Source organism: Drosophila montana, unplaced genomic scaffold (genome assembly GCF_035044405.1).
Source record: "Drosophila montana isolate Dmon_TW-CO22-7 unplaced genomic scaffold, ASM3504440v1 contig_3200_1, whole genome shotgun sequence".
Lineage (NCBI taxonomy): Eukaryota > Metazoa > Arthropoda > Insecta > Diptera > Drosophilidae > Drosophila > Drosophila montana.
Genome location: NW_026998080.1, coordinates 4,518,066 through 4,530,848, shown reverse-complemented (window position 1 = coordinate 4,530,848; position 12,783 = coordinate 4,518,066). Strand labels below are relative to the sequence as shown.

The 12,783-nt window shown below is 36.3% G+C and overlaps 2 protein-coding genes across 2 annotated transcripts; both read left to right on the top strand.

Moving 5' to 3' along the window:
• On the top strand, positions 1-1,400 carry LOC135432075 (protein-L-histidine N-pros-methyltransferase). The gene is made up of 3 exons (XM_064687545.1): positions 1-344; positions 449-736; positions 796-1,400. Exons 1-3 carry the CDS (start codon positions 252-254, stop codon positions 1,345-1,347), a joined length of 933 nt encoding a protein of 310 aa, XP_064543615.1. The 5' UTR covers positions 1-251; the 3' UTR covers positions 1,348-1,400.
• Positions 1,401-2,497: 1,097 nt separating this feature from the next.
• On the top strand, positions 2,498-9,670 carry Lpt (Lost PHDs of trr). Its single transcript, XM_064686951.1, has 10 exons — positions 2,498-3,147; positions 3,204-3,326; positions 3,884-4,053; positions 5,435-5,625; positions 5,689-7,613; positions 7,675-7,736; positions 7,797-7,882; positions 7,946-8,193; positions 8,250-8,561; positions 9,006-9,670. Exons 1-10 carry the CDS (start codon positions 2,544-2,546, stop codon positions 9,659-9,661), a joined length of 4,377 nt encoding a protein of 1,458 aa, XP_064543021.1. The 5' UTR covers positions 2,498-2,543; the 3' UTR covers positions 9,662-9,670.
• The last annotated feature ends 3,113 nt before the right edge of the window (positions 9,671-12,783 follow it).

The window sequence follows — 12,783 nt, the reverse complement described above, 5'->3', positions numbered from 1 at the left end:
TGTAGCTCAATGTTGATTCAGCATTGTTGAGCAGATATAAACTAAATTGCCAAAATTAACTATCTTGCGGTCTTGTGTTAAAGCGTTTATTACATTATATAAATATACACGCGTGTGTACATAACTTTTAGATTAAGGAACTGTATTGTCATTAATATATGGGCTGTTCGGAGAGGAGAGTATGTAATTAACATACACAAAATTCGTGCACATTGTACAATGCATGTATGCAAAAGTATACATAGTTTACAATGGCCCTTTATCGACCCAGAGGCACCTTGGCACGTGTTATATACGCCAAATTCCATAATGACAACTTTTTGGAGAACTTAGATACCCAACAGGTAAATATTAATAGATAAACACATTCGTAAAGTGATTTAAACATATGTAAACATATACCATCAACATATGTATGTATATACTTAAATATATATTTATATTACAGTGGTACTCTTTGAATTGCGAATTACCTCAAAGATTCCAGTCGAAATTTGTTGGCCTTAAGCAGCCCGACACAACAACAATAAGATGGCTGGAACGGGCAAAAATGCTGTCTTCAAACATTTGGCTGCATTTGTGGCATGCATTGGCCAGGTCTGTTTTGCAGATATTTATGACTCAGACGGATATCAACGGACTTTTAAAACGTGGTTCCATGTTTATTTTGTCAGAGGAACAATTCTGTAAACTTCTGGAGTCGGGTGGCTTTTTACCCAAATCTTTCACTGAAACGGTAAGTTTGCCTGGTGAATTATATATACAAATAAGAATAACATTAATTATCTTGTTTAGATAACGCTTCTAGATATCGGAGCTGGCGACGGTGAAGTTTCGCTGCGCGTGGCAAACAGCGTGGCCGAGCTTAGCAAGAATGCTGTGTTGCAATTGTTTGCCACTGAAGCTAGTTGGACCATGCGAGAGAGACTTAAGAAACTTAATTTTAACCTAGTTACCGAAATAAGTGTCCTACATAGTGTAGATTTAATTTCTTGCCTTAATGTGCTAGACCGATGCTACGATCCTTTTAAACTATTAGCAGATATACATAAAGCATTAGCTCCGGCAGGTCGAGCTGTTATTGCGCTAGTGCTTCCATACATGCACTATGTAGAGACAAATACATCGCATTTACCATTGCGGCCACTAATGGATAATTCCAAAAGGAATGGCCGTGAGTTGTCGTTTGAAGAAGAAGCAACAATGTTCTTGGAATTACTAGAAAATTGTGGGTTTCGCGTCGAGTCCTGGACAAAGGCCCCGTATTTATGCGAAGGTGATCTTCGACAATCATTCTATTGGCTGATTGATCTTATTGTTGTAGTCTCAAAAAAATCTACCTATTAAAATATTTGATTTTTATACATTATAATAAATTTTTCATAAATAGTATATCTAAACCTAGTAAAGCATATTTTATGGATGTTATGAAAATTATAAATGTACATATGCCTGAAAACTACTGTTTTGAATTTGGACATATATGGGACAGGCAGTAAAAAATGCGAACCAATCATATTGATTGCTCCTTGAGGCTTGACGGCCTTTATGCATCTCAGAACCTTTGAGAGCTTGAGACTTAAATTTTGAACGTAGGTCCTCCTAGTGACCGCCCAGTAGGACTTTATTTCCAATAACCGATAACTTGCTGCGTTTCCAATCATACCATAAAAAGCGATATCGAAATCTGCAAATCTCGTAAGTTATAAGAACTAACGTCACCAAACTTAATATGCAGTTTAAAATAAGTAGTATAGTATATATATATTAAGTATCTTTTTTTTATGCTATAAATAAAGTAAATAAACCAATTGGTATTGCCCACTCATTTAAGCCTGAATTTTTATGCAATTGTCTTTTTGAATATACGAATATTCTATGGCACAATATGATCTTCAGTTGAAAATTTCATTAAGATCGGTTGAGAAACACAAAAGTTATTCAACAAAACAAGAATTTATCTATACATCTACACACACATACATTCATGAGTTCTTATTGTGTATGTGCTGCTAATGCCTTTAAGTGACGTTTAATACAAGTTTTTGGAGAATTGCACTAGGACCGTTGGAAACATATTAAAATACCGATAACTTTTGCCAGATATCGTAATATATTTTATGGCAATATTTCGCAACTTAACAAAATCAGCTTAAAAGCTGATGAATCTGAATTCGTTTTCATTCCTTAGGTGACTGCGCCCTTCTAATAATATTGAATATATTATATAATTCTAAAATGCGGACGTAGTAAGTTTTTCGCATTTGAAGTTCTTATAATTTAAAAATATTTTATAAAATCAATTTTAGAATGCATTTATTTTTGAAGGGAAAAAATGCGAGAAACTTATAATATTAAGTTTTTTCTATCTTCAAAAGCTAAAAATTGTATATTGCAGCTGAAACAAAAATGAATAAGCAGATTATGTTTGTTGTGCGATGATAATTTTGACAACAAAATTTGATTACAACTATCGATAACTCTGGGTTATATTGCACATCACTAGTTTGTATCTGTGGTGTTTTAATTTTTGTTAATATAATATGAGCTTAAACATGTTAGGAAATATAGAAGATAAATCTGTTGTGACAGGTTTTGATGATCTTCCATACTTTCCCGAAAACTTTCCCGGGAAAGTTTGTTGTCTCTGTAATCTTGGGGAGCGAAGTGCGCTTGGCCAAGGGACACTGATTCAACTTAAAGTGCCTTCTAGTTGTAAGGAAAGAAAACCCAATGAAACTGAAAAGGATCAGGACAGTTTGCGTAAATTCAAGTGCGGGCTGAAAAATAAAAGTGCTGCCAACAGCGAGAGCACCTACGAATTGGACAAAATTGGCTACGCAGACATTGTAAATACGTCGGTGTTCTTCGATGACGAATTTGTTTATGTTCATCGCATGTGTGTAATGTGGACATTGCGTAAAATTCATATAAAGGATCCTGATGTTGTTCAGTTTATAAGCCATTTATCTAGTTATTTAGAACAGAAATGCAGTTTCTGTGGACAATACGGCGCGTCCATTACTTGCAAGATGAACTGCCGGCAAGTACATCATTGGCCGTGCTCTTCTGCAGCTGGTTGCCTACTTATCTTGGAGAGCTTCACTGTATTCTGTACGGAACATTTAAGTCAGGTTCCAATCATTTGTAAGTCGATAAGCTAATATAAATTTTCAAAAAATATTTAAACCATTTTATTCTAGGTACTGATAACAATGTCGAGTGTCTAACGTGTTCGTCATTGGGCGATCTGTCAAAACTAATAATGTGCTGTTCATGTGGAGATCATTTTCATTCTACTTGCATTGGATTGGCAAATTTACCTGGTAAATATGCTTATTTATAACTCTAGATAGTCATTTTCAGCTTAGGCTGGGTCAAGTGATAGAAATTTTAGAAATCAAATTAATTTCTGGCATATGAAAATCTGTTCAAAATCCTCTCGGTTCCATTAACAGCAGAACTTGCTACGACTCTATATTGCCAGGCCTTTTACTCGCTGCAAATCTCATATTTATTAAGAATTATAAGCTACGAACGTATGTTCACCCACCGGCAAATACTGTATTTGCAAAAGCATAATTTTTCAGTTTGTCAGTGTATATCGTAGCTTATAAAAAGTAGACACCAAATTTTGTATAAAGATCCGTCATATTTATGATCTTGAAATTCCATAAAGATCGGACAATAAAGTTTACTGCTAAGGAAAGAAGTCGCACCGTATTTTGCGCATAAAGCGTTTGTATAGAAAGTAGCTAGAATTCTTGGGAGGGGGTAAACTCCTAGTCGGGCATTCCCGACAAGAGCAATCTTTCTTGCTTTATTTTGCCGAAAATGGCATGATAATAAACGCCTAATAATATTTTTTTATATTATTTATTAGATACGCGATCTGGTTGGAGCTGTGCGCGCTGTACAAAATGCCAGATTTGTAGACAACATGAAACTAATGATATCAAATTCATCAAGTGTGAACAGTGCCAAAAAATGTATCACGCAATGTGCTTACGGCCTACAATATCTTCGATACCTAAATATGGCTGGAAATGTAATGTAAGTTGATTATATCTCTATATATAAAACTCTTTGTCCTGACTGACTAACTGATTAGAGCTCAACGCACAGCCCAAGAAAAAGTGCTAGGAAGCTAAAATGTTCACTGTAGTTACCTTATGTGATAAAGGTGCACGTTAAGACGGCGTTTCGGGAAATTCCACTCGCATGTGTGGAAATATTGTGTATACATACATATATGTATGCATGCACATACATACATGAATGCACACACACATACAAGTATGCATGCACATACATATATACACACATACATACATGCGTACATACATATATACACACATACATACATGCGTACATACATATATACATGTGTACATACATATGTACATACATATGTACATACATATGCACATACATACATACATATGTACATACATACATGCATACATACATCATGCATACATACATTTGCATATACATACATACGTACATATGTACATACATACATATGTACATACATACATGTATACATGTGTACATACATAAATACATACATATGTACATACATACAATTAAAAAAACACCAAAAAAAGGCACTGCACTACTAGCTAAACATGCAAAACTGCAGAGCCTACTTGAATTCTTGAGAATCGAGGAGTAGAGCACTTGGTAGAAATTCGTTTTATTTAAATTTGCAGCAAGCGACAACTGAGCTTGGCCTGCGCTTGGTATTAGAAAACAAACATGCATACATACATACATACATAAATGCATACATACATGCACGCATACACTAACACACACACACACACACACATGCACGCACACACACACACAACCACAAAAACCCAGGTTCGAGGAAAGCGGCCTATAGATATATCCTCCGCTATATATATGTATATATATATATAAATAACTATATGTATACTTCAAAGACTTGGCAACAGAAGCTGCGAACGGTGTTTAGAAATATACGTATATATGTATATGTATCGGTCAAAACTCAACTGATTTTCATAGCTACATATACATATAACATAGTTCGCCAATCCAAGTGATACAGCCGCAATTAAGTGCTGCAGTAAAGAGAAGATTCTGTATCAAGTTTCATGAAGCAAGCTTCAGAGAGACCTTGTATTTCATATATCTCTCTATATTCAACTTTGTCCTGACTGACTTATTGGCTATCAACGCACATCCCAAAGCATAAGAGCTAAAAAGTTTTTTTACTTTAGTTAGAAAAATCCCAAAAAAAAAAATGTTGTATGAAACATTTTTGTTTACCATCCGATCGGCATCAAAATCATTTTCGACCCCATCTCTTATTTCGAACTGAGCGTTGATGAATAGTCAGCCAGGACCGATTATATATATACATTACATATTTCACTCTATTACTTAATACAATTATTTTCAGCGATGTCGTGTTTGCACAGATTGTGGGTCTCGAACACCAGGTGGTGGTAGCTCATCTCGATGGCACAGTCACTATACAATTTGCGACTCATGCTATCAACAAAGGAACAAAGGATTTTCATGTCCAATTTGCCAAAAGGCATATAGAGCTGCAGCTTATAAGGAAATGGTCAAATGCAGCTGGTGTCACAAGTAAGTAGTGAAAATTAAGAAAGTCGTTCGTTTTTTTAATCTTTTGACATTTTGGTATCTTAGATTTGTTCATAGCACATGTGATGAGGAAGCTGATTTGACTGCCTATCACAAAAAAAAAGAATATAACCCTGACTATGATTATGTCTGCCCTATTTGCAAAACAAACTCATCTGCTACCCAACATAAAGCAGTTGACCCGCTCGAACGATCCATAACAGATATGCAAAACGCTGAGCAGTTTAATATTAAACATGTGGAAATTGAATCAATAAATGGAAGAACATGTATCGAAGGGAACAGCGAAGATCCTCTGAAGTTGCCAAGCACTAAAAAAAAAGTTTGCTTAACTAACATTCGTGGCAAAGGAGGTAAGTTTGTGTTACACCGATTAGGATCAATGTCACAGTTAGGAAGAAAGCGTAGCAATCGGGGCAAGGGACGTCAACTTGTTCTTCAAACAGGCTCAAGTGATCGTTACATAAGCCGTAATTTGGATACAGACCTTTCCAGTGACAAGAAAATGCTGTTGTGCTCGGCTCGTGATAAATTTGTACTCTCGCAAGACATTTGTGTAATGTGCGGAACATTGGGAATTGAAAGCGACTCGGTTTTGATCACGTGCGCACAATGTGGCCAATGCTATCACCCGTACTGCGCCAGTGTTAAACACTCCAGGGGTATTCTGCAAAAGGGATGGCGCTGCTTAGACTGTACTGTCTGCGAAGGTTGTGGAAAGAAAAACGACGAGGCCCGTTTGCTTCTATGTGATGAATGTGATATTTCGTACCACATATACTGTGTTAAGCCGCCTCTAGAGACGGTTCCACATGGAAATTGGAAATGTTCTTTTTGTACCATATGCCAGAAATGCGGTCGAAATCCAACCGAAAAAATTAAGAACAGTGACGCGAGTGTGCCAGAATGTTTGCCCTGCGCTAGCCAAAATAGCTGTCCCTTATGTAGAAAAGCCTACATTGATGGGGAGATGATTATTCAATGTGAGCAATGTGAACAATGGTCGCATTTTCTTTGCGACTCAATAAACACTCAGTACTCAATGGAGTATTACGACAATAATGTCTACAAGTGTATGAAATGTCGTTCCAGTTCGAAGGCGATATCGCAAATGAATGCAACACCTTTTAATGAAGATTTATTGACAACATCGAAGCTGTTACCGGAGGTGGGCCAAGGGGGAAAGACTATTAATGTCTCGGACCGCAATATTCGGTTGACTAACGAATTATTAGAGAGCACAGAAGCAATTCATTGGATCGACGGTGTGTGCTTAAGTGAAAATGGTTTGAACATGATTAAATCGCTTTCAACTGAAATTAAACGTAAGAGAAAAATGCGTCAACCTACTTCTAATTCGAATAAGGATGCACAAAATGAAACAGTTGTGTCCGATGATGTACAAGGCGATAAATACAAAGATGGAATGATTTGGGATAGAACAGAAACTGTGTTACCCGATGGATTTTCTATATCTACGAATGATGATGGTGTCCAAATTTTACGCAAAAAGCGTCAGCGAAATCTGCAGAAATTGGGTATCGGTGGGTTTTCAGTGCGAAATCGAGCTCTTAAAAAAGATAATGACGATTCTGTGGATCAACTAAATGCCATTTTAGTATTGGACAAAAAAAAGAAAATTATACGCAAAAAGCAAAAAAACAAACTCATCGAAGCTTATCCGGCATATTTGCAAGAAGCTTTTTTTGGGAAGCCCCTATTGGAATCTGGCGATGTGGCAGTCTACGATTCAGATTCTTCGGATGAAATCGGAACAACAATGAAAATGTTCTTTACACACTCAAGTGAAAAAGTATCCGATATTGAAATATCTAATAAAAATCCATTAAAGGCAATAAAAAACACAAAAGCCGAGAAACCTCTCCATGAAAACAAGAACATTTTTGGGAACCAATTTTCAACAACTACACAGCAAAACAAAAATCAAATATCTGCTGGAGTTATAACTGGTTAGTTTAAACAGTGCAATAATATTTCAACAAACATTAAAGACAACACTTTTTTATGCAGATTCGTCTTTGTCAGATATTCCAAGGAACGCAGCGCCGAATATGCATGCTTTGGATTCTATGGTAAATATATATCATAATGTTAGATCTTTGTAATCAGTTATATGTATTTGTTTTGCACAGGCCTCCCAGGGAATTTCCGATTTGGATGAAATAAACGTTCCCATCAATTTTATTGCATCGTCTGATAATACAAAGAATGCGATAAGGTACAATATGCTTAACTTATTTCAATTGAAGGCTTAAATTTCTCTAATTAAAACAAATTTTAGTGTGTCGGCAAGTTTAGTTGATCCTTATACTGCACCTCCACAATTAACTCAAGATCGAAAATTTCAAAGCAAGCCTATGTTGCCAGCGAATAAGTTGGCACTCACACAAAATCAGCCAAAACCGCAAAATATCACAGGACCACAACAAAATGAGATAAGAGTTGTCGAAGAGCCCAAACCACCCGAAACCATTGAGTGCATAAACGTTGGCACACAAAAGACAGCTGAAAAAATGCGAAAAGATGAGGGTATGTAAATCGGTGTCACAGGCGAAAACAAGTAAATATACAATTTGTTCTTACAGATCTTGGATTAATGGCCACAATTTCTGCTGTTTTGTATGCTAATACAGAGCATGCAAATCTTAAGGAATTGTATCCTAATTGGACCGATCGTTGCAAGCAGATTCTTAAGAGATGGCGGTCTTTATGCAACGAAAAAAAGGCACCATTCCTACAGAAAGCTAAAGATAATAGGTCGGCGTTACGCCAACGGCGCGAACAGTGCAAAGTCAGTCAACCGTCGAAACTAGAAACCAAGCAAGATGATGGTCGCTCTTGGAAAAATCACCCTTGTAAGCCAAAGGAAGATCAACCAAATTTGTTTGGTAATTACAGTAAGTGCAATAATATTATTTTACATTTACACGCTTTCGTCGTTCAAAATGGTCAGCCATCATTTGTAGGCAAATAACATTTTTTTCGGATACGCGTCGATCTCCGATCTGAGCTAGAGCTTAAAAGAAATTATTTAAGGCTTAGGAAAAATGCAAAAATGTAAACATTTCTTATACACGATATGTCTACCGATTCTTATTCACTTGATGGAAATGATACAAACTTTCGATGAGTGATGAACCTTTCAGTTTTATATAAAAAGTATTTCGCTCTTATAGTCTTTGAGATCGTCGCGATTTGATATGTAAGGAAAGACTACATTTTCAGAAAACTATTAAAACCTTTTTTGACATTTTCAATGGACAAATATATATGACTGCTATTTTCTTTAGAAGAAATTGCTTCCCTGCGTTATTAAAATGAATATTATTGCTTTTATACAGATGGAATTTCATATGATCACCCATCATGTTACATCGGGACAGCCACCCACTCTACCAATTCCCATCAGCCGACGGAAATTTCTAATGAAAATGTCGGAGTTAAATCTGCAATTCAGAGGACAACTATGCATACTGCATCATCATTGAAAGTATCATCGATGGAAACCAGAATGGAGCATAATGCAGCTTATGAACCTGAACCAGTTGGTGATAAAAAGCTTAGAAACCTGTTGCAAAAAAATAACTCGGAAACAGTGCTAAATAATTCCAACTCTGAATTCTTTATGCCTAACGATGTTATGAGACTTGGGTTGATACAAAATACTGCTTTAACGCAAAATAACCCAATGTTAAGTATGAGTGGAAAACCCCAGCATACAGATATGAGAAGTCTAGAACAAGACGGAAAAACACACCTTGAAATTAAAATAGCTGAATCACAGGAAGGAATATCATCGTCAGCAGTTGAACTAGAAAATGTCGGGTTTGGAGATATTTTAGGTGGATTCGGTGAGGGTGATGATGACGACTTGCTTAAATCCTTAACATCAGAGATTGGCGATGATTTTAATATATTGGAATATGCTGATCCAGAGCTCGATGTTAATGTTCTAAACACATTGGATTTTGAAGAAACCGAAAAAAACTCAGCCTGAATATATAATTTTGTTCAAATATAAAATTGTGTTACTTGTTGGGAGTCAATCAACAAATTTAATAACTATAATTCTTACTTCTCTATGATTAAAGATACATATACTTTCAAAGAAAAAAAAGCTTATTACTGACAGGGACTTGTGCTCATATTGTGTTCCACTCAAAAACTTAATGCTAGGTACACATTCGCTTAGTACTTATTCCTCGTTCTTAAACTGGTGAACTTCTATAGCAACTGATAGTAATAATAGTTATCAGTCTAAATGGAAAAGCCTATACTGCTGTCTTAAGCAGCCTAATAAAGTCGTAAACTCGTAAATGATATGCATGTTATCTTAATTTCTAAATAATACCTTAATAATTCATCTTTTTACATCGCTGAACAATAGGCCTGACCATCATATGATACAGCCAGTTAATTTTTTGGAGTGAAAGCTCTACCTTTTACAAAAGTACTTACGCACTTAGTTCGTTAGTTAGAGGATAAATGATAATCTCAAGATGCTGGTGCCGGAGGGCCAGAAAGATCTGATCTAAACAGTGCGAACAATTGAATTATACGCCACCCTCGAGAGCACAACTTTACTTCGGCGGCGGAGAGCGAAAGCTCCGGAGCGAAGATGCAAAAGATCGCAGCGAAGTTGAGCGGTCGACGCGAGTGCATGCCTTGACAGCGAGCGAAAAGAAGTTAAGGGAAACGATTTTAAGTAAGTTTGCAGCGGAGCGCTAGGGCTCCGAACAGTGCGGCAAAGACAGCGTAGGAGTGTTGTGTTAGTTTGTAGTATTTAAACGAGGCCTCGTCCCGTCGACCGTGAGACGAATCCCAGCATTCGATGTTCGTGTTCAAATAATTCTAGGACATATGTGGAAACGATAATCTTAGATGACATTGCGATGATAGGGGCTAACCGTGAACAAAATTTAGAGAATCTTAGGGAGGTGTTCCCAAGATTTTACAAATTGCCAAGCCGCAGTTTCAAGTCCTTCCTTGCATTCTTTTAGGAAGGAGTCCAGTATACGGCATAATACTTTCCACAGAAAAACCCACTGCGAGAAACAACAGAACGGTAGAGACGATGATAGCGCAATTTATCGAAGACCATCAGAGTCTGTGGCTGGTCAAAGATCGGCGTCTTTCCGCTGTATTATTCGACCTGGTTACTCCGGGGTCTGCAACTAGTGAACTCGACCCCAGGCACAGGTTGAGGGAATTTTTTGATATCGTTCACAGAAATCTACAACGTGCTTCAAAGGGCCTAGGCAGGCACGATAACTGAGACTAGAATGGCGGCCTATCATCCGTAGAGTAAGCGTATCTTAGTAGAAACCCGGTTCTGTAGATTGTCAGCTGCACTGACAGGACAGGGATTACCAGTTAAGTTACGGATAAGTTAACGAGTGAGCTACTCCCAGACGTCCTCACCGTAAACGAACTTCAAACTTCGTCCAAAGTTAACTACTGGTCCTGGTTAAGTTCGCCAGACTTTTCCAAGCTATTATTTCTTGTTTGCATGGGCTGGGTGGCGTGTTAACTCAAGAAAGCCCAAAGTGTTACGTAAACGTAACGTATAGTTTCTCATGGGTTCGATATCTATGTCTAATAGCCTTTGCATGTGACACTGTGGAAAATGTCTGACATTTCCATACTTTCATCCATTGTATCACTAACCATACAACATATGTTGTATTTGCGTGATATGGTTTATTTACTTGATTTAAAGCTATGTGGTGGTAGCGATGACGTGGCGATAGCTATACAACGAAAGATACTTGATATATATACTATTCTAGAAGCTCCATGTCAATTTTGGTGACTCTAGCTCTAAAAACCTAAGAGATTTGCTCAAAAAAGGATTTCGATATCGGTTTGTACCGATTACTTGGAAACGGGACAAGTTATCGATAATCGGAAAACACTCGTACTGCACGGACACTAGGCGAACCTACGTTCCAAATATCTCCAGCACTAATAGGTTCTGAGATCCTTGCGTTGATACATACGGACGGGCGGACAGACGGAAATGGCTATATAGGCTCGGCTTGTGATCAAGAATATATATACTTTATGGGGCCAGAGATGCTTCCTTCTGCCTGTTACATACTTTTGCACAAATACATTTTACCCTATTTACCCATTTTCAATGGGTTCAGGGTATAAAAATCGACTATTGTTAGCATAAAGAATAAAATATTGATAGTGTAAGATGTTAGAGATAAAACTAAATTTTAACTGAAGCTTTAGCTTTATATTCCAAATGTCTGCTAACGTTATCAGCTATAAACATAAAAGCTTTTTATGTTGATTAATCGGCACTATATTAAATCCATTACCCCCAATAAAAATAAGTTAATAAATTTTAATGGTAGAAGAACACTGGAGAAGGATAAAGCCGAGTGAATTTAGCCATTTCCGTATGTCATGTTAAAAAAAAAAAAAAAAAAAAAAAAAACCGTATGTTGGTATATCTGCCCACCCGATCGTGTCCGTATATATGAACGCATCGATCTCGGGAACTTTAAGAGCTATATAATATAAATTTTGAGAGTAGATTGCATATCAAGATTATTTTGAAATTGTGTGCCAGTAAGCTTTCCAAAGTTACTTGTCAAAGATTAACTATATATTCTAGCATTTTAGTAATGTTTTTCATACAGGATAAAAAAAAGAGTTGCTTAAATTTTAGCTTTCGAGTGTTGTAAAAGTATATGTATATACTCGTGTGAACTAGAAGATTGATTAGATAATTTTTAATAATTTTCTAGTAATTAACAATTTATATAAATAATAATGAAATGTAAAATAAGTAATGAAAACATAGAAATAATTTATATATATGTACATATACTGTATATAAAGTTATATATATTTATATATATATATATATGTATATATAAAGTGTATGCACAAGCATACACAGCTACTTAAACTCATTTATTTTATCAATGTATACACATATACATGTAAATACATACTCAAACATATGTGCACACCAACACAACAACACAAAACCGAATATACGGTTAGTGCTTAAAAGTTTATGCGTGCTAAAAGTATTTTCCCAGGCCAAAATAGAGAGCGTATCTAGTTTTGGGAATTTTGCCAAAATATATGAATTTTGTA

What these genes read in the sequence shown, in the direction of transcription:
- LOC135432075 (XM_064687545.1), top strand. Translation starts at nt 252, where the DNA reads ATGGCCCTTTATCGACCCAGAGGCACCTTGGCACGTGTTATATACGCC. An exon ending in AGAACTTAGATACCCAACAG is followed by an intron (nt 345 to 448) that starts GTAAATATTAAT and finishes TTTATATTACAG; the next exon opens with TGGTACTCTTTGAATTGCGA. An exon ending in CCAAATCTTTCACTGAAACG is followed by an intron (nt 737 to 795) that starts GTAAGTTTGCCT and finishes TATCTTGTTTAG; the next exon opens with ATAACGCTTCTAGATATCGG.
- Lpt (XM_064686951.1), top strand. Translation starts at nt 2,544, where the DNA reads ATGAGCTTAAACATGTTAGGAAATATAGAAGATAAATCTGTTGTGACA. An exon ending in AATATGGCTGGAAATGTAAT is followed by an intron (nt 4,054 to 5,434) that starts GTAAGTTGATTA and finishes AATTATTTTCAG; the next exon opens with CGATGTCGTGTTTGCACAGA. An exon ending in AAATGCAGCTGGTGTCACAA is followed by an intron (nt 5,626 to 5,688) that starts GTAAGTAGTGAA and finishes TTGGTATCTTAG; the next exon opens with ATTTGTTCATAGCACATGTG.